Source organism: Pituophis catenifer, unplaced genomic scaffold (assembly GCF_029215685.1).
Source record: "Pituophis catenifer annectens isolate HBS135680 unplaced genomic scaffold, rPitCat1.0.hap2 SCAF_1, whole genome shotgun sequence".
Classification (NCBI taxonomy): Eukaryota; Metazoa; Chordata; class Lepidosauria; order Squamata; family Colubridae; genus Pituophis; species Pituophis catenifer.
Window position 1 is genome coordinate 314,255,919 of NW_027256881.1, and position 26,819 is coordinate 314,282,737.

Here is a 26,819-nt window from a genome sequence, read left to right on the forward strand (position 1 = left end):
GTAATTTTAAAGAGACAAAAATCTGAATAGAAAATTGACTTTTGAACAAAATTATTTGGAAAATAATTTGGAAAAATTTAAAAACTAGAGAAATTACCCCAAGATTGGTTAAAGGATCGGAAAGAAATAAATAGATCCGTTTTTCCCCCTTTCTTTTTCGAATCTTAAGAAAAACAAAAGAGAATGGACAATAAGCCCTGTAACAGAAGTGTTGTATAAACAAAAGAAAAAAGGAAAAAAGAAGTGAAAAGAGCTGTTTAAATTCGGACTGGACTATAAAACTGATTTGATATATTTAAAGCTAAAAAGAAAAAGAGAAGCCAGTTAAGATTGTTAATGTAGATTGAAACAAAATGGATACTTGTTAGATAATCGGAAATTGTGGATTGCAGAGAGACACCTTCAGGAGTAAAAAGGAGTATTGCAACTTGGGTCTTTGTTTTGGAAAATTCTGAACTTTACAGATAACAGCCGTGATAACTTTTGGGGAGGATTTCTTTGTCTGCAAACGGCTTGACTTTGGGGGTGGGGGAGAGGAAGGAATACAATGAACTTTTAAAATTGGAGTAATACTAACTCAAAAAGAATAAAATGGCGCAGGAAATTAGAGAAATGATTAAATCAATGTACTTGTCATGGACAATGGAAATAAGAGAAATAACTACAATGCTACACAGAGAATTAAAATCTGAGGACACAAAAATTGAGATAGAGCATACACAAGCTGACAAGGAAATAAAGATGGAGAAGCAAAACACAGAGGCTGAAACTAAAGAAGATAAAGACAATGTGATTAAATATGAAAAAGTAATTGAACATGTGGATAGCAATAATAAAAAGGAGGTTTTTAGAGATTACATTGGGATTAACAATGAAATAAATAAAGAGGATGGAAAGAGACAAATAAGGAAAGAAGGGTGGAACAGAAAGAATATAAAGAACTTAAATGATTACACTGGGATTTACAGTGAAAAGATAAAAAAGAGAGAGAAAAGGTGGAAAACAACAGGAAATATAGGGCAAAATAGAAGAATCCAGGACTTTGAAATATAAAATGATAATACTGGGCTAAACAGTGGTGAAATTAAAAAAAGAGAAAAGAGAGGGGGAACAATGGGAAATATAGGACAAAACAGGAGAGATCACAAAAGGAAAAAAGGGGAAAGAAAAAGGTAAAAATAAAAATGAAAAGGGAGAAAAGGAAAGAAATGAAAGAGGAATATGATGTATAGAACTAGAATTGAAATATGAATTGTAGTAAGAAATAATGTTAAATCATATAATGGTGAAAATGAATTGAAAAATAATTGGAATAATAATTGAAATATTTTTAATGGTTTATGGTGGTGTGTGTAGAAATGATTAAGTGATGATTTGGAACAATATTTGGGGAAAGCTATATGATTAGAGGGTAACAGCTAGAATATTTTTAAATTTAACTAAGGAAACTGTAATAAATGAAATTTCTTTAATTGCATATTGTGGTGAAAGTAGAAATGATTAAGATGTGGTTTGGAGGAACGTATGGGGAAAATTGTTTGCTTTGAACAGCCAATAAATAAACACATACATTTTGATTGTGAAAATATTGGTGGTGGAATACCTGGATTCCAAAAATATTATAAAATTATAAACTCTTCAGGTCTTCAAGATGGGTCCAAGCCATCCAATATAATTGTCTGAGGTCTATATTTTTAGGGTTCTTTAAATGTGGGATGTGAGAAGATCAGGGATCCAAGGGCAATGCTTTTTTCCTGTGGTCCCAACCTTCTGGAATACTTCCTTCAGAATTTTTGACTAGCAGAAAGCTATCATTATGTTCAGAAAATAGAACAAGAAGCAATGGGTGGAAACTAATCAAGGAGAGAAGCAATTTAGAACTAAGGAGAAATTTCCTGACAGTTAGAACAATTAATAAATGGAACAACTTGCCTCCAGAAGTTGTGAATCCTACAACACTGGAAATTTTTAAGAAGATGTTGGATAACCATTTGTCTGAAGTGGTGTAGGTTTCCTGCCTGGGCAGGGTGTTGGACTAGAAGACCTCCAAGGTCCCTTCCAACTCTGTTATTCTAAGTATTTTCAACAGGATTTTTGAGAAAAATAGGTTGGTTCCACAGTATTTGTAGTTTATTAATAACTGTTTTATTGTTTTTCTTTCACTGTAAATCACAGCAAATTAATCCTGATTCCATTACATAGTATTTCCATTCAACAGAGTTCAAATAATAAACCCCCTACCCCTTTCTTTTTTAACTAATCAGGGGTCATTTAATCAATGAAAAGCTTGACGAAAGTCTCCTGCAGGCTTCAAAATACAACCACTTAGAACAGGGGTGTCAAACTCGATTTCATTGAGGACCACATCAGGGTTACGTTTGATCACAGGGGGCCAGGGTGGGCATGGCCAGCTCAACGTCATTTGTGGTGGCCAAGTGCTAAGGCAGGACTTCCTTCAGATCCTCCCTCCTACTCATTATAATCTCCTTCCTTCCTTCCTTCCTTCCTTCCTTCCTTCCTTCCTTCCTTCCTTCCTTCCCTCCCTCCCTCCCTCCCTCCCTCCTTCCTTCCTTCCTTCCTTCCTTCCTCCCTCCCTCCCTCCCTCCCTCTTCCTTCTCCTTTCTTCTTCCTTCCCATCTTTCCTTCTTTTTCTTTGTCTTTCCTTTTTCCCTTTCTCCTTTCCTGTCCCTTCTTGGATGCTCAAATGCAAAAGGGGAAACATTTCTCCTTTTCTTTTGTTTTGCATTTAGCTTTTGTTAGCCCTCTGCCAGCAAAATTGGAGCTTGGGGGGCCCGCATGTGGCTCTCCTGGGCCCTTTTCAGCTGCGAAGGCCTTCTGCAGCCCTCTGCCAGTGAAAAGGGAGCCTGTTTTTGCTAGCAGAGGGATGCAGGCGGCCGTTGCACCACATGCAGCCCTCCCAAGCTCCATTTTTGCTGGTAGAGGCACCATGGGCCAGTCCTTCGCTGTTTCCAGGGATGCCCTGTGGGCCAGATCTAAGCATCTCACGGGTCAGATGTGGTCTGCGGGCCTTGTGTTTGACACCCCTGACTTAGAATGATCCTCGGGCAAGAAGTACTAGGCCAGTATCAGGAATTGAATTAATTAATTAATTAATTAATTAATTAATTAATTAAGCTTATATGCCGCCCTCTCTCCGGAAAGGACTCAGGGTGGCTCACAGCAATAAAAACAGATAAAATCAATATTAAGTGTTACAAACCATTAAAACTTCCCTTAAAAACCCCTTCAGTCCAATCCGGCCTGGCAAAATAACCATGTCTTAAGGTCATGGTGGAAAGAGCACAGGTCAGGGGCCACCCGGAGCTCCAGGGGGAGTTGATTCCATAAGGTAGGTGCGCCCACAGAGAAAGCCCGTTCCCTAGGAGTTGCCAGATGACACTGCCTGGCTGATGGCACTCCAAGGAGGCCCTCCCTGTGGGAACGCACCGGGCGATGGGGAGCTGTCTCTGGCCGCAGATGGTCTGTCAGGTACCCCGGGCCTAGGCCATGTAGGGCTTTATAGGTAATAACCAGCACCTTGAATCTCACATGGAGGGCAACCGGTAGCCAATGCAGGTCGTGCAGGAAGGGTGTAACATGAGAGTGTCGGGACACTCCCATCATTACCCGTGCGGCCGCATTCTGCACCAGCTGATGCCTCCGAGTGGGCTTCATGGACAGCCCCATGTAGAGACCATTGCAGTAGTCGATCCGGGAGGTCACGAGCACATGAGTGACTGTGCGGAGGTCATCACGGTCCAGGTAGGGGTGCAATTGGTGCACCAGATGAATCTGTGCAAATGCCCCCCTAGTCATGGTCGCAACATGATCTTCCAAAGTCAACCGTGAATCCAAGAGGACACCTAAATTGCGTGCCCTTTCAACAGGGGGCAACACCTCACCCCCTCACCCTCACCTCCAATGATGGAATATTCCCTTGGAACCGAGATGCCGGTACCCACAGCCACTCCGTCTTGATGGGGTTGAGCTGAAGCCTGTTCCTTCCCATCCAGAGCCGCACCACTTCCAGGCACCAGGACATAACATCGAAGGCATCACTGGGCTGGTTCGGGGTGGATATAAAAAGTTGGGTATCATCAGCTGATGATACCTCACCCCGAAACCACGGATGATCTCCCCCAGTGGCTTCATATAGATGTTGAACAAAAGGGGAGGACCGACCCCTGAGGTACCCCACATGTGAGGGACCTTGAAGCCGATCTCTGTCCCCCTGCCAACACTGCTTGCGCATGCCCCGAGAGGCAGGAGGTGAACCACCGAAGAATGGTGCCTCCCACTCCCAACCCCTCAAGGCGCCGCAGTAGGATACCATGGTCGATGGTATTGAAAGCCGCCGAAAGGTCTAATAGGTCCAGGACAGAGGAATATCCCTTGTCCCGAGCCCTCCAGAGGTCATCCACCGGCGTGACCAATGCCGTCTCTGTGCTGTACCCGGGCCTGAAACCCGACTGGTATGGGTCCAGATATAATGTTTCATCCAGGACCAATGGGAGCTGATGTGCCACCACATTCTCAACAATCTTCGCCATAAAGCGAAGGTTGGAGACAGGACGAAAGTTATTCAAAGTAGCCGGATCCAGGGTAGGCTTCTTGAGGAGAGGTCTCACCACCGCCTTCTTCAAGGCAGCCGGAAAGTGCCCCTCACCCAAAGAAACTGTAATCACGACCTGGATCCAGCCGCGTGTAACCTCCCGGGCCGAATAAACGAGCCAGAAGGGACACGGGTCCAGCACACACGTGGTGGCGCTCAGCTTCCCCAGAATGACCTTTTTAGTTTGGAACTGTCTTCTTAAAATTTGTTTTCTTTATTGGGTTTTGGAGTATCATATGTTAAAAAACACCTAGACTCAGAAAAATAAAAGCAACAAGCCAAACAATAATAACAAGAAACCATGGAAGGGACAGCTAGGGTAAAATATGAGGATTTTGTTACAGATGCAGGCAGTTTGTAAGAATCTCCCCAATACATCCAACTTGAGAAGAGAAACAACCACAAAAGAAAAACAGTGTGAGTGCTGTGAAGGAGAACTATCAAAGACGATGGATTGGAGAAACACTGCCTCAGTTGTGTATATATATATGTCTGACTCTGAAAAGACCCAACAGGTATAAAATAAACCCCCAAAAAGAAAAGGTCCTTCAATCCCAGAGTGTGGACTGCAGTGCTGAATATAAAAGATGAGGCAGCTAGGAGGCAATCAAGAAGCTTTGGAATCCAACTTCTCCCAACACTCTAGACTTTGTCTGGCCAACATAGCTATCAGGATATGATAAGTATCTAATAGAATAACAGAATTGGAAGGGACCTTGGAGGTCTTCTAGTCCAAACCTCTGCTTAGGCAGGAAACCCTACACCAGTTCAGACAAATGGTTATCTAATCTCTTCTTTAAAATGTTCAATGTCAGAGCATTTACAACTTCTGGAGGCAAGTTGTTCCACTGATTAATTGTTCTAACTGTCAGAAAATTTCTCCTTAGTTTTCAGTTGCTTTTCTCCTTGATTAATTTCCACCCATTGCTTCTTGTTCTACACTCAGGTACTTTGAAGAATAGTTTGACTGCCTCTTCTTTGTGGCAACCCCTGAGAACACTATCATGTCACCCCTAGTCCTTCTTTTTTTCTTTTCTTTCCTTCTTTTCTTTCTTTTCATAAGACTAGACATATCCAATTCCAGCAACCTTCTTTGTTTTATCCTTGAGTCCCCTAATCATCTTTGTTGCTCTTCTCTGCACTCTATCTAGAGTCTCATCTTTTTTACATCATGGCGACCAAAATTGGATGCAGTATTCCAAGTGTGGCCTTACCAAGGCATTATAAAGTGGTATTAACACTTCACATGATCTTGATTCTATCCTTGTTTATGCAGCCTAGAACTGTGTTGGCTTTTTTGGCAGCTGCAGCACACTGCTGGCTCATATTTAAACGATTGTCCACTAGGACTCCAAGATCCCTCTCATAATCACCACTATTGAGCAAGGTACCACATATCCTGTACCTGTGCATTTTGTTTTTCTTGCCTAAATGTAGAGCCTTACTTTTTTCACCATTGAATTTTCATTTTGTTAGATAGCACTCAATGTTCAAGTCTGTCAAGATCCTTCTGTATCTTGAGCTTATCTTTTGGAATGTTGGCTATTCCTGCTAGCTTGGTGTTGCCTGCAAATTTATGAATTCCTCATCTATCCCCTCATATGATGCATGTGTTTGAGGAGCATAAATTTGCTTTGCTTTCATAAAGAAGCTCTTAAGTTACTGGGAAAGCATCTCAGCATCTGTTGGCAACTTTAATTCCAAGGGAGAATTTTATACAAAAGCTTATGAGTACATTGAATTTGAGAATGTTTTCCAATAAATAAATTCACCATACACCAGGGATAGGCATAATTTCTCTCTATACTCTTTAGCTAGGGAAAATCCTCTCTTACTCTAAAGTCAAAATAATGGCATAAAAAAAGCAAGGAGAAAAAGAAGGTCCCTAGAGGCAGTGAATCGAGTATGTATCTCTAGGAGCAGAGAAACACATGAGGACTATTTTATTCAAATCAGCTTTTGGATAATCTTAGGCAGGGATGTGAAACTCGATTTCATTGAGGGCTGCATCATGGTTGTGTTTGACCTTTGGGGGCCAGGGTGGGCGAGCCCAGGGTGAGTGAGGTCAGTTTGACATCACTCGTGTTGGGGGGGCGCCTGTGGTGGCCTGAGGGCTCTGCCAGTGAAAACAGGCTCCCAAGCCCTTGTTTCGGCTGGGACGGCCTCCTACAACCCTCTGCCAGCGAAAACGGAGCTTGCGAGGGCCGCACGGAGCCTCCCAAGCTCAGTTTTTGCTGGCAGTGGCACCGCGGGCCAGTCCTTGGCTGTTTCCAGGGTGGCCCTGTGGGCCAGATCTAAGTACCCTGCAGACCGGATCTGGCCTGTGGGCTTTGAGTTTGACACCCCTGATCTTAGGGTTCATTTTATAATTTATCAACTAGAGCTATTCTATATGATTGCAGATTAATTCTGCTCTAGGATTTTAATTGGTAGCCATTATATTAGGTTCTATAAATTGGTATCCTAAAGTTCTAAATATTTTGTGCTGCTGATGAAAGAGAAATAATGTTACTGAGAAAGGAGAAAATTTGTAGCTCAAGGTTGAGGGGTCCTTGGTGCCCTCTGACCTTGGTTGGTTTTTTTGCAGATGTTTCATTACCAAACTAGGTGACATCCTCACCCACATCAGTGCACTGATGATGTTACCTATTTGGTAATGAAATATCTGTAAGAAAACAACCAAACTCAGAGAAATAGTATGTCACAAGACACTCCCCTCCAAACATCATCTAGAAGGTAGAACAGCCATTGATGCTAGGAAGAAGTTGGTTGTTTATTTTGTCTGCCACACGTTCCTGAAAGTTCTGGGTAGCTAAGTATTAATGTTAGCATAAAATTAAAAAAAAAAAAAACCCTCTCAAAAATAATGAACTCACCTATAATAATAATTAGGTTACACAAAAATATAGGAAGTCATACATCTGCCGGATTCCAACCTTCACTGACAACATGCTCTCCCCCTGCATTAGACAGAGCCAGGTCTTGTTCCAGTTTGCTCTTAGGGGGGAAAGAAGACTGGATCTCCTTGGGAGGCAATTCCAGTGCATGTGAATGGCCCTCTTTTGAGCTTTCATCAGTTGACAATATTGTAAAGGTAGAAGAAAAGAGGCCTTCCTCTTTTCCCCTCACCCCCTTCAGCTCAGACCACACAATGCAAAGGAAAGGAAGATTTCCCAGCTGCCTGGCTTTTTCCTGAGTGTATCTTAAAGAACTGGCCGAGTCCACGATAGTCCACGAGATCTGGCCATGAATGGTGTGAATGAGTTTTAATGTTTTTAATTTTAAAATGTTTTTTATAATGATTTTAAATGTATTGTGAGCCGCCCTGAGTCTTCAGAGAGGGGCGGCATATAAATTGAATTAATAAATAATAAATAAATAGATAGATAGTTGCAACTAGGACTGGTAGAACTCTTGCTCAGGTTTACTACTCTGACTACTGGTTTCCATGTCTTTCTCTGTTAATTTGGCTTAATGAGTTTTCTGGCTTGTGGGGTCACGAAAGCCAAGGCAGAGGTGGGATTCCTCATTGCCTCAAGCCTGACTTCTCTCTAGATTTGGCTGTCTGGCTTTGTCACTCTGCCTAACAGTAAGCCACTCTTCTGGATAGGCCCTCAGCAGAAGAGGCATCAAAGCTTGTTTGTCTTGCAGCTAAGAAGCCATGTTTTTGTGCTGCATCTCTAGTTCCAGACCTTATTAAATAGGAAAAGTATCTGGGTAGATGGAGCATAAGGCCCCCAAAGATTGACAAGTTCATCAAAAAATGGGCCCTGTTGTTTGCACAGCAGCACTCTCAAGAATGCAGCAAGTAGGGCACAAACCTACAGCACTAGCATCATCCTGAGCGTGCTGACAAGAGGAAAAAATTTGATTTGGTAATGGTTGTGCATCAGGGGATTTAGAATTAGTATCCTGGCAACCGGTAGATAACACAAAATGGTTGGTGTCCTGAGCAATTTCATTTACTGTAGTCAATAGTCCCTCTACTGGTTGAATCTGTGAACTACAGTTAATCAATCACATTTAATAAGAGCCCAGCAATGAACTGCTTTAGTATTCGCATTTATATACGCAGTAAACAGATGATTTATCATACGGGGCATTCTTCAGGTTTCAAATCTTCCAGAATTTCGATTTTCTCTCCACCATGCTTGCTTTTTAAAAGTCTACTCCCTTTATGAACTTTCTTTCTTAGGTTAGTTTCTAGAACAGTGATAGCAAATCTTTTGAACTCGGCATGTTAGAAATTTGGAAAATGCCTAACTTGACTCTGCCGGCATGTCGCCATCCCCCTCCAAACAAAATAGAAACAATTATTTATGTGTTCATTTATTTAAAAATACAGTTCAATTATATGTAGTGCTATGTGTTATGTAAAGACATATCAAATAATTACAAAAATGAAATGCACGTAAACAAACTCATTTTCAGAGGGTCTGGAGGCTTCTGCAGCCTCTGAAAATTGTGCAAGAATAGGGCATGATTTCAAGGATATTGTCAGCTGTTGGTGAACAATGGTGTCATTCAAAATATCATGGTGTCTCATCTTGGACATGTAGTAAACAATATTTATATTTGCTCCATGATATACCACATAGAAATTAACAGATAACAGAATAACAATTGGAAGGGACTTTGGAGATCTTCTAATCCAATCCACTGCTCAAGCAGGAAGCCCTATACCCATGATGGCGAACCTATGGCACGCGTGCTGGAAATGGCACAGAGCCATCCCTCCAGGCACGCCAGCCATTACCCCTTGCTCTTCCAGGTTCTGGCATGCACATGCCAGCTGGTCTTCGCATGTGCAGCCCCTGTGCATGTGCCCCGCCCCCCTGTGCATGCGCCCCATCCCAAGTATGTGTGCACAGCGTCCCCACACCCCCTGCACATGCCTCGTCCCCCCACGCGTGCACGGCAGAGAACCAAAGACCAGCTGGCCGGTGGGAGGCGCATGTGCATGTGCAGCGGAGCTGAACTAGGGCGACGGCTCACAGGTGTAGTGCCATATGACTGATGAACAACCCATTAATTAATGCATTGCTTATGCAAAAGACATTTCCAGTGTCTTTTGCATAAGCAATGTGTGAGAAAATATGCACAATGTTGTAGCCTATATGAGTTAAAAACTTTATGGTGAAAATTTTAAGAAACTGAATTTATTTGAATATTCTCATTGCTACTCAGGATTTTTTTTTAAAAAAAAAGGTTGATAAATTCAACTCAAATATGTTGTAGGAACATATTTGAGTTGAATTTCTGTATTAGAGCTAAAAAATAATATCTTTGGTTTTTTAAATGTCTTGATTTGGTTGTTTTTTGGGTGAAAATATACTATCAGTTTGCTGGAATATCCTATTTCAGTGATAATTGTTTTTAAGAGATAACATTACCAACTATTGGCTCCAATCCATCCTCCAGCTATTCTGTGTTCCCAAATGGTACAGAAAATTGGCAGTTCTCAACTAAGCAGTGTCCTCAGATAAAACAAGACAGGCTAATTCAAGTGCTCTGCCATTTCACATATTTTCACTTTCATCCCAATTTCATTCTAGGTATTCAATTATGCGGAATCTTTTATGACTTCTGTTTTACCTGAAACAAGTTATGTGTAATTAAATTCTGTGGTTCATACTGTCAAAAATCCAGAAAAGCCATTAGAATATTTACAACACATTTAACAAACTACCTTGTAACACTCTAAAACAAATGGATTTATTATTAAAATAAGCTGGGCTGGACTGAAATCCTCTTCACAAGATGCAAAATAACTAACATCTAAATTTAACTCTATTTTACTAGTAAGTATTCTTCTACTCTTAGTACATTTTTAAAATATACATTTAACATATAGTCTATTAAATCAGAGAAAAAGCAGTAAGCTGTCCATTAAAATAGATAACAAATCCAGTACTCCACAAAGATCTTTTTTGTAAAGCAAAGAACTTGTGCCAATATTATAATGACTTGTAATTTTCTCAAATGAGTAAACAGTTTTCCATCTGCCCTGAGAAAAACAAAGCAAAAAGTTGTCAAAGCAGGCACTCTTTAAGCGGGCCAGTTACATTAACCCATCCAACATCTGTTATTCCTAATAAATTTATATATATATATATATATATATATATATATATATATATATATATATATATATATATATATATATATATATATATATATATATATATATATTTAAATTGGTAATTCAGCATAGACTAGAACAGATGCCAGAAGAAAAAAGGAAGAAAAGATTAACAAAGTTTGCCTTTGTGACAAACTGAAAAGGGAACACAGCATTCTTCCCATTTCAGCTGCTGCTATAGCTGGGTTTTTTTTTCTGATTGAAGAGGAAAAGTTGATAAAAGCTCTTGCAACAACAAACCTGATTATGTAGGAGTTTTTCTCTTTCCCCAACTGAGAATGCTGCAGGATATTTCTTTTCCCTATTTCTGTAGAGATTAGAATCATGTCACAGTGCTTTCCAAAGAATTATGCGCATTTATCTAATTGTAAAGTTTATTGTCATTGTACGTATATACACAGTATATTCATACAATGAATGATAATTAATGACAGGACAACCAGAAACTTTTTAAAACATCCCTCTTCTGCTTTATTGACAAGTAGATTGTTCAAAAATGTTCTCACAATTCAATAATTACAAAGACTTGAGACATACATTTAAAAAAAGAGTAAAAACCAGAAAAAAACCCCAAAGCAGTAGTGTCCAGCTCAAACTGAGCTTTATTAATCAAGAATCTGAGAAAGAGCAAATATTGTCAAACACTTAATGAAACAGAATTAAATGTTGACTAGAACCACTTGGTTTAAACTAGGGATAAGTGCATGTCCTATACAGTGTCTCAGGAAAGTGTTAGCCATTGGTATAGTATTAGCCCATAGAAACCAGATTTTAAAACAATTGACATCCAACTGTCATCAAATTGGCACAGAAGGCACACTAGTGTGACAATGACAAACTGAATATGCCAGCCATAGAATTAATTACACGCTTTAAAATGAAACATGATCACTAGGATGGGTGGGTAGGTAGTGTTACTAAATGTATAATACATGGAAGCATGAGATTAAATATACATGTAATATGTCACTGCTGCAAAATATACAGGAATGTGCTGTGCATTTCCTCCCCTACATATTCAGTACTTTTAATGAGCAATCATGGGGTTGGGATCATCATGCAGGTGAGGATATAATGAATTAAGGGAAGTGGGGGAAAAAAGACGAGGTACCCTCATATACACACCCTTCTAAGCTTCCACTTTGGTTACCAAGAAAAATCAGAAGCGATTTATTACTACACAACCCCTTCATACAAGCAGCCATCGGGGAGCAATCTCAAGAGAATGCTGGCCTAGTAAAACTTTTTAAAATGTAGTGTTATCTTTTTACTCTGAAAAAAAAAATCCAAGAGAAATTACAAAAAGGTTTGAGAAGATGAACTGCGAGAAAAACAGTAAAATCTGTTTTCCAACAGTATGTTGTTTTTTAAAAAAAGCCCTGTCCTAGCTAATCAGATTAAAAAAGTAGGGTAAGGATAAAACATTTCTGATAAGTCCTTTATGTACATGACTAAAATTTCAGTAGAAAGACATTTATACAGCGGAGAACATATGTAATGGCTAAGTAAGTTAAAAGGCCACAATCTAGAACTTCTGTTTTCACTTTCCTGTTTTATTCTACTGAAGCTGAAATGGCCCTACAACTTCCTATCATCCTTCTAAATTTTGAAAAAAGAAAGAAACAATATATTTAGAATATATTTAGCCAAGGATGTAACTAGGCTGCTTTTACTTCATAGTATGCAAAGGTCTGCATTTTTTTTTCTAAAAAGAATTTGCTGATAATGAGATATTACATTATCCTATAGAAAAATAATATTCCTGGTACTGTATAGTAGTAAAAACTATCAGCATCTCTCTTTTTTTTCAGCTTAAGTATGAAGATTTTATCAGTAGCCTTTACTGTATGTCATGAGAGTATCATAGCTGTGCAGAAATGGATCCACCTTGAGTGTAAGAGTGAACAGTTTACATTAAAAAAAACAATTTAGTTACTATAGCAATAAAGATCTCTTGCCTCCTTTTTATGCCCTCAAATCTACAATCTAGATACAGGAATTTACTTTTGTGCAATGCTAAAAATTAAGCATCAGTCTTGGCACTGTTGTTGGAGACAGATGTCCTGCTTTTGATGCTCCACGACGTAGCAGACAATCCCAAATGGGAGAAACAGTGGAGAGAGCTGCAGTGTTATGCATCACAGGTTGATTGGTCTAATCCATCTAGTGTCAGCTGATTCCTATGGGGAGAGTTGGGACTTGGGGGACCGCTAGGGTTAGAGCTGTTGGAAGGAGTTGAGTGTTTGGTAGAATCCGAATCAGGCTGTTAAAAAGGAACAGAAAAACAATATCTTCCAGTCACATTCTATTTCTAGACCAAGAACTGCAAAGATGAATCTAACAAAAGGAGAGGCCCAGCCAACTGCCCCTGAAAGGAATCCTTCTCCTCCTCATCTAACATCTCCCACCCTATTATGTGCCCTCAGAAGTCTAAAAATAGTGTAGATTTATTTTTCCTCCAATTTCCTCTTCAAAATAATATTTTCTCCTAAGTCTTTAACTTAAACCCTCACCTATATTCTTATATTCTTACAAAATTTCTGTTTGTATCTTTCTTCTCATGTTTCTTTTTGCTTTTTTTATTTAAATAAATGATATTCTGTCATTGATTACACTGATTAATAGCTCTGTTTAAATCACTACTAATCAGAAGAACGGAGTCCAGACGGCCTCAGAAGCCAATAGGAGCAATCAAATGTTCTAAAAAGAAACTTGCAGTTCACAAAAGCAAAAATATTAAAATCAAACAAATTAAATTTGAGAGGAGAATGTATCGGTACATTTATAGGTATCCATGAATTTGTTCACAGAACTATTTTATGAATAGCCTTCTCTATAACAGAATATTCCCCAATAACTTTAAGTTATAGGAGATTTTGGCCTTCGAAAATACAAAATTCTTAAGATCCTGACATAGTCTCATCAGGCAACTTCAGATATTTTAGTACCGATAAGAGAATATTTTAGCTCAAGATTTGAACTGTGGGGGTCCTTGCTGATTTTTTGAGCTTGGTGGGGTTATTTTTTGCTGATGTTTCATTTACCAAATTAGGAAGCATTAGGATTAATGTATTTTAGTAGTAATTTTACTAAAACGACTAAACTACTGAACCTCAAAACCCTAAAGTCATGGGCAGATGTCCACTGTTCTTCACTAACATCCTTTCAATGAAAGAAAGTAGTAAGTTAGCCAGAACCTATGTCAATATACAGTGGGCATTTCCAGGGCAATAGATGTATAATCATAAATACAGCCTTCTAAAACGCTAAAAAGAAACTGTGGATATTCGTCATACTGATAAGTAACATCTATACTACACACAAACCTGTGTGTTGCACATGCTCACAATATTTCATGGGATAACAAACTACAAACTTATCTCCATCGGGATCAGTTTCCTAATCACATGGAGAGTTTTAATTTTGCTTAGCAAGATGCAGTTTTTGCACAAAACGATGGATCTAAATTTTTGGTCTTCATTTCCCTTCCATCCATTCCTTTTCTTATGTTCTTTTGCGATAGGCAAAGAAAGATTCTGTTGGAATTATATCCTGAATTTGGTTTGACCTATAGCTGAACAAGAAATGTATGGCCAAACTAAGCCAAATATGCAATTGTATAATTTCCTCAGGGCAGAATTCCACCATACTTAGTTTGAGAACAGACTGTAAAGATAAAATTGACCGATGATCTTTTTTATTATTAAGTGGTACAAAAAAGAATTAGAGATTTATGAAGCAGTTAAATATATCCACAGCTCTTCCTTTGCATCCATAGCTCTTTTGTGAGATATCCTGCTGATAGCAGGCATTCAAAGCACTGTCCTTCCTTGGACAATTTTCTGATATTTTAGAATGCAGTTAATTATTCATAATGTTTAGCTTCATAGCAGATGCGTTATAGTGTCAGCCAGTTTAATTGGGAAAAGAAGAATTTATTTAGACAACAGATTAAATGGCTACACTGCTTGAAGATATACTTGTCAAGATTGTGCTGTGGTTGTAAACACTGTATCTAATGCAGTTGTTCAGACAAATGCTGTAATAAGGCAACAATCCATAGAGTACAATCCATATACTGTTCTTTCTATATAAGCATACATACAAGCCCCCACATTGATTCAAGTACAAAATCTCATATGAACTCACTTTGTTTTTTCCCCAATGTATCATTGGATATTATTTGGTCTCTTTAATCCTAATTTGTATGTCATCTAGAGATGCCTTTTTAATTGAAGCAACAGATAGCTAGATTTTTTTTTAAATGCTGCCTAATAGTGTAGGGAATAAATTGAGGAAACCAGATTGGAATCCTTCAATTCATTCACTTGATTCCATATATAGCAAAATACATGAACCAGTACTGTGTTTCCCCGAAAATAAGATCCTGTCTTATATTTTTTTGAACCCCGAAATAATTGTTTGGCCTTATTTTTGGGGATGTCTTATTACTTTGGGGCGTGTGGAGCAAGATGGGGCTCCTCTTGCCATCTTACCTGATTTCCAGCTCTGTCTCCCTAACCCTAACCAGAGGAAATGGTGGGGACCAGCTGCGCATGCATTTAAATATTTTTGAGGAGGGCTTATAGAATAGAATAGAATTTTTTATTGGCCAAGTGTGATTGGACACACAAGGAATTTATCTTGGTGCATATGCTCTCAGTGTACATAAAAGAAAAGATATGTTCATCAAGAATCATAAGGTACAGCACTTAATGATAGCCATGGGGTACAAATAAGCAATCAGGAAACAATTGAACGCATGCGCTCAAAAGCCCGACTGGGCTTGTTATCAGGGGATGTCTTATTTTAGGGGAAACAGGGTAAAACCAAGCCTATTAAGAATTTCTGGTGACAGATGCGTAACATCCAAAAGGACAGCTAAAATATATGCGGAGGAAGCTATATACCACGTTACAAAAAGTATGTATCTCTGAACATTCTCTTGGTAGAGGGAAACCAACTGTTCCCTATTACAGAAAACAGAAAAGCTGATTCAACTTCCAATGAGGAGAGAGCAGAGAAAAAAAGAGGTCCACAAGTCTTAAAATTGCCAAGGTTGAAAACTCCTGCTCTAGTGTATCAACCATTTATCTAAATCCGCCTCACTATTTGAAAACCTGTGAGGATATAGAGATTTATCTCACCTCTTTGTCAAACTCCTGATCTGGATCAGACATACTTCGCAAGGGCATGGCTGCTCCCTGGTCGCTGCCACCTGCAAAGCAAAGGTGTTTGAGAATCTCTCCTAGAGAAGCTTATGAAGCTTATAGCTTTGAAAGAGATCTACTTCAACTCTTACTTGAAGATGGCCATGAAATGTAGCTTTTATTTCTGTGAGGTGCTTGGCGTGAAATGTTGCTTGTTGGAGGACAAACCTTCTCATCTTGTGAAGAAGGTATACCAGTCTGTAGCAGAAATGTAACCAAACTCAATTAGATGGATATTTTCAACTTAAGTTTCTTTTTTTAAATACAGAGCCTTTTAAAATATTTAAAACCTGAAATCAGTGTAAGAAGCTCTTTTTTTTTTTTTTTACAAATCTGTTTCATCTTCACTACCGAGAATCATATAAAGCGAAGCATGTTGCTCAAGGAATCAGCGAGGGGATAAATTTAGCCATTCCACCCCAAAAAGCAAGTAAATGTCAGTATTTAAATCTCAGTTCTTTCCAGCAGCTGGAGACATTTTACAAAAGTTATTAGAAAAATAAGTCTGTTTGAATGAGCCACATCAAATTATCTTTTGCTTTATAGCTTTATTTCCCCCTTGAAAGCTAATGCATAGCCAAAGTTATAACTTAATGCCTTATTTTGGATTTGGTGACATTCTATTAATTGTGTGATCTTATTGATTTTGCCAGTGTGCTATTACAGTCTGATATTATACAGCATAAGGAACAGAATTTGATTGCAAATTATGCCTCTAGGCTTTCCAAATAATAAAATGGGAACATGATTTGCCTTTTACTTTTGCTGCATTTGGCAGCTATGATAGTAAATGCTGGCAGTTTGGTTGCAATGAAACAAATATTGAGTATTATCCAATAAGCTTTCTCTTTGCCTCCTGCCACTGGAAGGATGGTTACTCTCTTATCCTAGATTATTAGCCTATTAGAGAAGACGGGATTTTAGATTTTGCACTGACAGCCTGCTGTTTTAACTGCGGAACTCAGGGCAGGAAAGCACAAGCTTATTCACACAGAGGTTAGCCAGCTGAGAGGTCTAATGTACACGATCATCCACTTCAGTTCCTAAAGAGCTGCTCCTACCCTTGCTATAGAAGCAGAGGAGGGGCAGGAAGAGGAGGAAAGCACTGAGGAGGAATGGTCACTCTGGAGAAAGAGATCAGCAGAGATAGGGCTCATGTGATAGACGTGCTCAAAGCCTGTTGGAGATGATATCAGAGCAGAATGTCGGGAGGATGAGGGGGAAGGAAATTCCTTCTATTATTTTAGACAAAAGAAACAAGAAAAGGAAGGAGGAAAGAAGAGTTATTCAGAAACACTATCATATGCCTGGCAATTTACTTCATTTTCCATGTCCTTGTGAGTTCCTGGCAACAGCTCTCAAAACAGCGTTACAGGGACTATTAAGATGTCATTTCCCATATGCCCACCCCAGAATGAAGGCCAAGGGTTGGGTTTGGATTCTCCCTTCTCTTTTCCTCTGCCTTCAGTCAGGCCTATTAACTAATGGGATCCTTTGTATTTTTTTGATTAGTGTCTAGTCTGTGACCATAGGAGTGTTGGAAAAGATGTCAATGGTAGAAGAGATTTTGGATTGAAATAGCTAACAAATTGTGAAAGGACGTCCCAAAGGTGCTTTTTTTTTTTCCCCAAGAGGCAACTGGACTTTCTGGTTTTTCTTTGAAGACGTTCAAAGACCTGGAGGTTTATCTGTGTCATCAAGGTCACCTGAGAGGGGGGATATGATAACATCTATCTCCAATCTATAACACAGTCTTTTCAACAGTACCAAGAAGACTCCACACCCATTTACGCCACTCAGGTGACCCTGATGACACAGATAAACCTCCAGGTGGCCTCAACAACTCTCTAAAATAATGCAAATGACCAGCTGTCTGCAAGGAGTATAAATCCTTCCATTGCCCACCATCCAGTCAGAAGAATGGAGAAGCTTCTTGAATGAGAAGGGAAACATCTTCAAAGAAAAACCAGAAAGTCCAGTTGCTTCTTGAAAAGGAAAAAAGCACCTTTGGGACAACCATGACTGGGATGACTGAGAATCTCCATAGACATGGTGAAAGGAGTATTTATTTATTTATTCAATGCACAGGTAGTCCTCAACTTATGACCACAATTAAGCCCAACATTTCCATTGCTAAGCAAGGCAGTTGTTAAAGGAATCCAGCCCCCCCCCCCCCCCCCAAAAAAAAATTTTCTTGTGAGAAGCTGCCTAGGAAGGTTACAAAGGGTGATGTATGATCCCGGGACAATGCAACTTCGTAAAATACATGCCAGTTGCCAAGTGCCCAAAATTTGATCACATGAGCATGGAGCTACAGCAACAGCAATGTGAAAAAATTATCATAAATCACTTTTTTTCAGTGCCTTTGTAACTTCGAGCGGTCACTAAACAAATGACTGTAAGTTGAGGGCTACTTGTATAAGGCTGCCCATTTATGTGTGACCTCTGAGTAGCATACTATTAAAATAAATTAAAAGAATTAAATGAAAAGTAACAAAGATTTTAAAAAAATTAAAACACAAACAGCTGATAAATAACCAGAATCACTAATACAACCAAGTGTAAGAGACTGAATTCCAGCCAACCTCTAAATTCTTTATAGGAACCACCTTAGGCCTGCTTAATGATTTCAATTACCCCTCAGAAAACAAACAGTATCCCTGTTTTGACTGCAAAACTGCTGGCCAACTTGTCCTCTGGCAAACCAGCCGAGCGAAGGCTTTCCCTAGGAACATTTTTTGGGGGGTTGTTTTACCAATGGCAGATCCATGAGCACTTGCATTCCATCTCCTGGTCCCATATGAGCCACATGGTTGAAATTGGTGGGGTTGGAAATCATTCTGGATCTGAGCTCGGGGTCTCGGAGCATCTCTCTGAATGAACAAAGGATATCAAATAATGACTTTTCAGCATGGGAAAGATTCCCTTTCCACCCAGGTTGTGACAAAAGTAGGCAAGCCTTACCGTCTTTGTTGTAATCTTTCTTCTTCAGGAACTTTAAAGACGAATCGTCTTTTGCTTCTAGTACGGAGCATTTGCTTTTTGCTGTTGTCAGATGTTTCTGGCACACTAAGAGCAGCTCCTCCTGTAAAATATATATACTGCAATTACATAGCTAAGATACAATCTCCTACAGGCTGCTCTCCAGATTTTCATCTATTATATTGTGGAGATCTCTAGATCTGCATAGCCCCATTACACATAAATCACAGATTGCTTTCTAGAACTGTTACTTGACTGCAAGATGTGCATACTTTAATTTTAGTAATGTTTTCCATAAAGGGCTGTGCGAATAAGAGACTTAATTCAGTCATTTTACAGAAGAGTTTCTACTCCTTGGTTTCTGATACCTTCAGGTAAGGGCTGGGGAGTGTCTCCATCATATGCCACTAATCATGACAATACCAGCCTAATTGACCCATAGTCTTATTTACACAAATACAACCATCTCCTTTTAGCTAATTAAGTCAATACAATTAAAATAAATTAAATAATACAATTAAAATAAAATAGTGTTAATATTTTAAAACCTTAATAGATGCCTAATATTTTTAGTGAAGCACTAAAAAAAAGAGAGTAAATCCTACTATCTATTTTTTTTAAATAAAAGCCACTTTATTTTAGTCTTTTCCTTGTCATGCTACGTTCAAGTCATGATAAAAACTAAAATATAAATAGGTACAATATACTAAATTAAAATTAGACTCCCCAAAATTCAACGAGAATAAGCCCCTCTCCACCCGTCTACCAACCTGAGAACTTGTTCTTGAAATAAATTAACCGAGGAGGTTCACAGCTAAGGAGATTCAATGTGCCATTAACATTTAGAGGTCGGATCTGTTATCAAGGCAAAGTGAGAGAAGCTTTTTAGACTTCAGTACAATGCAATAAAGTTTTCAGAAAATTATAAAGCACATTTTACTCTACACTCAAGATACTAACCTTTCTTAAACCAATAGTTTGGACCCATTCCATAGTGTTAACATCAAAAACATCAACCCCATATTCACTGTACACGGTTAAATAGGATGGATTGCAACCTAGAGAGAAAAAAACCAAAATCTCTTATGGTCCGTATATTTGAGATAAAACTGAGCACCTCAGTGTTTACCGCTGCTGTTTCTCAAGCTGATTAATACTGGAGAACAGTATCTTATGCAAAATTTTCATGAGCATCGAAAATCCTTGCTGGAGCTACTCCATTTTTGACTGCAGGTGGGCACTTGAATTTTGAAAGAAACAGATAAAGTCAAAATTCTGGCCCAATAGCTAGCACTTTATACAAAAGAAATATTACATTTATATACTTACTTAATTTATATCGTACCTTCAAGTTTAATCAAATACTGAAACTTCCATATTTAAACATTCATTTTGAATATATAACAGGGGATCAAATAGGTCTAATAAATAATGGTGTTTACTTACTATGTTTTCAGAAGGTTTTACATCATAAACTTCTGCCTGATATTCAATCACTCTAGAAAGCTAGTTATGCTCATTAAAAAAAAGCAACTCCTGTGGCCATACAATTATCTCATATTTCTATCTGATACTCAAAAGGAAAACTTGCTCTAAACACAGAACTTCCCATAGATAGCATTTTTGATAGCACATTAACTGAAGCATTTCCCATTCAGTGGTTAGATTTCAATTTACCAGCAAAAACCTTTCAGTTTAATAAAAGGATGGCATTTCCTTTTGAATATCATACCAAATCACCTTTCCCTTATTTTGTAACAGTAGATTTCATACATATCTTTAAGGGCTTCTCTTGCAATGGATTCATATATTCTGGCTGGGATGAAGGGCAGCCATTTTAATTTGAGTATTCAAGTATTTGCAGGCTGATTAATATTATCTCCAATTTTGATGGAGGGCAAAGCAAAATAGCAAGAGTTAAAAGCAACCCCAGATGAAAGCAAGCGTCACCAGAAGAACCACAGAGTAGCATTTAACATCAGCAAAACCCTTCCACCACCACACAAAAAAAGAGGGCTAGGGAAGAGGGAACTCCCTCTTTGCACCAACCACACCAGGGTCACAAATTCATACAGTACAGTGAGTAATAAAAGTAAGGTGAGTAACTTTCTGTCTATATTACTAAAAGCAAAGTTGTAGGAGGAACCTGCTTTTTCTTAGGACTCTGAAGTGGCTGATTTCACACTAAGACTAGGCTCATATACCACACTAAGCAATAAATAGAGTGAAGCATGGCTTATACTACTGGCAGGCAACAAGAAAAAGGGTTGAATCAAATCACTATTTCTGTAATTCTTAAATAGTTTCTTCTTCAAAATCTGGAAGCAAGCTTAGAGAGCATGTAAATTAGGTACCACGCTGAGTCAAATCGGCTATTGGGCCTATCAGTTGTTCACAAATTGAAGTAAAGCAATCAAAGATACAGGAACAGAAAAACATATACATACTACACGCAACGGGAGTCGCGGGCCACATTAGTTCCTGCATGCGTGACCTTCGACCTTGTGCATCAACGTATACTCCCAACAGGCTGAAGCAGAGTAGGTATTCCTCATTGCTGAGCTCCACAGCACAAAGGGTATCAAAAGACTGTTGCGAGAGGAATGCAAGTGAAGAATCAGTGGGATTTATCAGGCTTATAGACTGTCCATCTCCTTGGATGTTCAATAAAGAGAAACCGGATGGGTAGCCAACACAAAGCCTGTCTCTGAATACTGCCATCCATTGTACATGGCCAGGAGCTTGGATTTCATTGAACTTTTTATGGAAAGGTTTAGTTCTGTGAATCTCATAGCAGAGAATCTGTCGCTTAACGGCCACAAACAAACTTGGTAAGGAACTCTTCTTCAGCACTCCAGTTGTAATGAACTGGCAGCCTTTTGTTTCAGGAAGTTTGACATCAAAGCTGCTTTCTGATCCATCCAGGGAAGACCAAGGATACAAGTGAACATGATGATTCCGACCACAAATGAGAACAATTATTTTCTCTTTGGGAACAAGCTCTATCTGGTAGACTTTCTTGCAATCAGCAGCTCGAACAATCACTAGGGAAAATAACAGATGCACATAAGAACATGTATGTGTTGAGCCATGATATGTTAACAATGTAATTGTTTGAGAAATATGTAATCTTTTGCTGTAACAAAGACATAGTTTCACCAGCACAAATCTCATTGTGAATTTGAACAACTGCATCAAAACAACAGTCAATCAATCAATCAATAACAAAGCCACACAGTTTTATCATAGCAGGAGCAAAATGTTTCATTTTAAACACATATGGAGCTGCAAGTTTATCCTGAAAATGAAAATCTAAGCAATTATGGATTGTTTGCTGAAAAAAAGGATCCATGACACAAAATCTCATTTCCCAATCATTTTATCAATAGAAACCTTCACACTGCCCAGGAGAGGAGTAGGAACAAATACTAGGAAAAGATAACAATTGTTATTCATACAGAATTTTGAAACAGTACAAATAAAATCAAAACTAAAGTGCAATGGACAAGCAAAAATAAGAGGAGTAATGAGGTGGCGCAGTGGTTAGAGTGCAGTACTGCAGCTACTTCAGCTGACTGCTAGTTCAGCAGATCAGCGGATAAAATTTCACCGGCTCAAGGTTGACTCAGCCTTCCATCCTTCAGAGGTGGGAAAAATGAGGACCCAGATTGTTGGGGGCAATATGCTATCTAGTATACTGTCTTTGGTGTAAGCCGCCCAGAGTCCTCTGAGAGTGGGCGGCATAGAAATATGACTAATAAAATAAATAAAATAAAATAAATAAATAAATTGTAAATGTTCAGAAAAAGTTAGCTTTTAAGATATTTAGAAGGCTATGCTAAGATTGTATGTATTTTTCTATCTTTTGCTCCTTCTCTGTTATGGAGAAGGTTCCAGAATGTGAGTAATTCTACTGAAAAGGCCCTCTTTACTGGAAAGCTTAATTTCCCTAGAGAATCAGAAGATTCTGAGTTCCAATAGCTGGGGTTATACATGGGTAGTCAGGTATTTAAACATCAGGTAAAAACCCTTTGAATTGGGCTCAGAAACCAAATGGCTTCTGCTGCAGGTATTTTAGGATAAGTATTTTTTTAAATATGCTGTCAAAAGTCTGGCAGGTATATTAGCTAAAGCTTCCGAACTGTCTTCAAAGGTACTTCTGTACAAAGATATTACAATAGAGAAGCATGGAAAGTGTAAAGCATGCCTATTTGAATAATCTTCTTTTCTTTGGTACAGAGAAACATGATATAATTTATATTTAACTATCAATAATTCTCTAGAAATCGTGATTCAAAGAATTACACCATTACTTCTTTTGGCATTGTGCAAAATGTGTCTAGGTATGAAACCTATACCATGCATAACTCTTAAAATTGGCCATATGAAAATCACGCATACTTGCAGAATGTAATGGATCAAAAGTCTCAAGAAAAACAGATTCTCATATCTGCTTCTGTCCTGTAAACTCAAGAGAGCCCCTTTCTAGAAATTAGTTAACAAATCATAAAAGTCTCTTCCCCATGTTCAGCATAATAAATACAAGCATAGAAACAGAAATATTGTTCTGGAAATCAGAAATGAATTTTCGATAAAGAAGAGTAAAAAGGGAAAATTTAGTTGATGGATAGAATTATTTCAATTATACAAATACATTACATCCAAGTTACAGGGTATTAAACATTACTGCTAATATTTGGAGTCCTTCCAAAAGTCATAATTATTCTGAGGCATTAGCTTCTGAGGTTCGTGGAACTGGATGACATAGTAGCAGGATTCCTGCGCTGTAGTGCTTGGACATGCCTTAAAAAACCTCCAGAGTAGCCAAGAAAAACTGCTTTAAACGAATAGCCCCTGAAGGCTATTTGCTATTCGGCAACTGATGTAAATACAAACAAGGTAGAGAAAGCATGCAAAACACAGCTTCTGGAATTCTTTCTAACCCCTTAATAATACTAGCTCCACTTATGTGACTAGGAGGAAGGAGAAAAAGGATGAAGCAAATGACATAATTCCTTTCCAACATTCTTTTGGATTAGAAAGAATAAAAATGAATGATATTTCCTCTTTACTCTCACATACTATCTTGCAAATTAATATTATTGTGAATCTGCCTGGTTGGGTTACTTGAGGATTTATAGCTATACAGCATGAATACATATGAATTATTTTTTAATTCTCTATTTCTTGCCTTTTTTAATACAGAGGAAAGCGCCCAAACACTAATAAAATGGGTTTCATGAAGACATTACCAAAATGTTTTGATCAGTAGACAGAATAACAGGAAATGGAGATGTACTCTGTCTTGGATGATTTTGTACTAATTAGTTTGCCAGATTGCCAAAAAAAAAAAAAAAAAAAAAAAAAAAAGCTAATGAGGAATAGATCTGGATGGGAGACTACATCAGAAACCCATGGCTTTAGGCTAGTTTGCGAAGTTGAAAATATATATTTGAAAAGGGCAATAACAAACTATTGCCAAGTTGGGGGGGGGGGAACATTTGGCATATCTATCTAGTCATCAGGAGCCAAGTTCAACTTGATGGAGACAGTTTTTATAGTTTGGGAATGCTTCCCATGCTCAAATGGCTAGCTTTCCTACTTTTCATTTTCTAGCTTTAGATAGTGTGTCCTACTTTCCAGATAAAACAGATTTGATTTTGCTCCCACAAGTCCTAATCAAATCCAGACCAGATTAGCCCAACATGCCAAAAATCACATGTTTTTGGAAAGCATTCAGAAAGTTCTGATGTTTATAGAATATATAACTAAATTAATTTCTGGGGCAGAGAAGCTATTTATCATCTCAGTTTTGTTCTATCTACACCCTCAAGTTCATTTCCAAACCTAACATATTGTATACACACATGTAACACACAAGTGTACACCCACCCATCCACTCTCAAACTATTCCTATTCAGGATAAGCTAAACATTATGCAAGTGAAGAAGAGGAATAATAAATACCAACATGAAATAAGAAAAAGAGTAGGATGGATGGATATATATATATGCAAAAAATTAAAATCTCGGGTGTTTTCCCGCGTCATTGTAAATAAGTTGGTTAAAATATTTAAAATCCTGGTTAAAATCCCAGCTTAAAATCTTCTAAAAATCCTTACAGAGCACTCTGCAAGGTACTTTAAAACCTCAGCTAAAATCCTACCAGTGACTTTAAAAGTTTTTCTTAAAGCAACGTTTCGACAGGCTCACAACCCTGTCATCTTCAGGGTTATATATATATTCTATATATATATTTTCTATATATATATTTTCTTACTTCTTCGTAGGATTTATGTGTGTTTTTCCTCTAGCCAGGTTTTTCCTACGTAACCAAGGTTTTTCTGCAGCCCTAGCTCAGTGGAATCACATCCACTCGATTCTGGGCTTTTTTTCTTTCTGGCAGCCAGCAAGTTCTTGCAGTCTCTCAGTCTCGCAGTCAGCAAGTCTCTCACCTGGCAGCAAGAACTTGCTGGCTGCCAGAAAGAAAAAAAAGCCCAGAATCGAGTGGATGTGATTCCACTGAGCTAGGGCTGCAGAAAAACCTTGGTTACGTAGGAAAAACCTGACTAGAGGAAAAACATATATATATATATATATATCATATCATATCATATCATATCATATCATATCATATCATATCATATCAATCATATATCACATATAGGTTCTAGAATTTCCCAGCCAGCATAGTACTTGAAGTCCATGTATGGACTGTATGTCCATGTATTTTGCTTCTTTAAGTTTCTTAAAGTTGCTTCCATCCTTGCTTTCATCATAACATTACATTTCTGATTGTTAAACTTATAACCTCTTTATGAGGATCTGATCAGTTTTCTCTTACTGTAATTTCTTTGGTTTTTCCTTTTCCTTCACCCCATTCACTTTCCCTTCATACAATTGTTTGCAATTCAATTCACATTCATTCTTTCTGTATCACCAAACTATCTCAGCAAAGTTATTTAATATTCATTGGTTCTGGTGCCACTTTGTGGCCATGCTCCAAAATTGTGTGCTTTTCCCCCCTGCAACTGAACTTATGGAAAGAGGAATTTGGGGGGGGGGGCAAGAGAGGAAGAGAAGAATGTATGATTATTTGTGTAAAGATAAAAGACTGGATTTGAAAAGCTGTTTATTCTAGATTACCTAAAACTTCCACAGTATTCCAAAGGGTACTTCTGTGATGAATTTTATTATGTCAAAAGACAAATCACCAAGAGATACAGCTTAGTGCCCAGGTTCTTTTTTTCCAAGCAAGGTACAAAAGTAGCTTATCAGCTAATTAGGGCGTAGTAGTGAACAAACCAGATTAGCCTCTATGAATATGCATTTGCTGTCAAATGAACAAATGCCTTTTGTGAAAGGTAAGAGCTGTGTCTTCCAAAATGTCCCATTCTCAAGTGCACTCCAGGTATAAAAAAGATTTACATAGTGAAGGAATCTACCGTAAAAGACAAGAATTGGATAAGATCTTATTAGAAGGAGGGAAAGGGATATTATCTAAATGTTATGCATATTTATTGTCTCTGCAGATAGGACAGGATGTAGTGAAGGATTGTATGATAGCATGGGGGCGAAATTTTGGATATCCCCTTGACTTCCAGCAATGGGAACAGATTTGGTTGAAAAATATGAAATTAACCATGGCCTCCTCATATAAAGAAAACATATATAAAATGGTCTACCGGTGGCATCTCCCCCCGGCGAGATTAGCTAAAATGTTTCCCGGGACATCTGCCTGCTGTTGGAAGTGCGGTTACAGCAATGGAACCTATTTTCACCAATGGTGGACCTGCCCGCAGGCGGTTAAATATTGGAAAAAAATACGGCAATGGATTTTGGAAATTACACAGATTAATTTGGAACTAAGACCT

The 26,819-nt window shown here is 38.4% G+C and overlaps 1 protein-coding gene across 3 annotated transcripts in view; it reads right to left on the minus strand.

Annotated features, from left to right (window-relative positions):
* Window positions 1-11,216: 11,216 nt before the first annotated feature.
* CDC42BPB (CDC42 binding protein kinase beta) overlaps window positions 11,217-26,819 on the minus strand; it is a 105,542-nt gene continuing 89,939 nt past the window's right edge. For all 3 annotated transcript variants that reach the window (XM_070942098.1, XM_070942089.1, XM_070942079.1), the window contains 8 exons: window positions 21,394-21,990; window positions 19,907-20,004; window positions 19,717-19,801; window positions 18,929-19,049; window positions 18,720-18,837; window positions 16,057-16,162; window positions 15,902-15,972; window positions 11,217-13,017 (listed from right to left, as the gene is read on the minus strand). In XM_070942098.1, coding sequence (XP_070798199.1) covers window positions 12,886-13,017; window positions 15,902-15,972; window positions 16,057-16,162; window positions 18,720-18,837; window positions 18,929-19,049; window positions 19,717-19,801; window positions 19,907-20,004; window positions 21,394-21,990 — 1,328 coding nt within the window. In that variant the 3' untranslated portion in view covers window positions 11,217-12,885. The remainder of the gene's footprint in view (window positions 13,018-15,901; window positions 15,973-16,056; window positions 16,163-18,719; window positions 18,838-18,928; window positions 19,050-19,716; window positions 19,802-19,906; window positions 20,005-21,393; window positions 21,991-26,819) is intronic.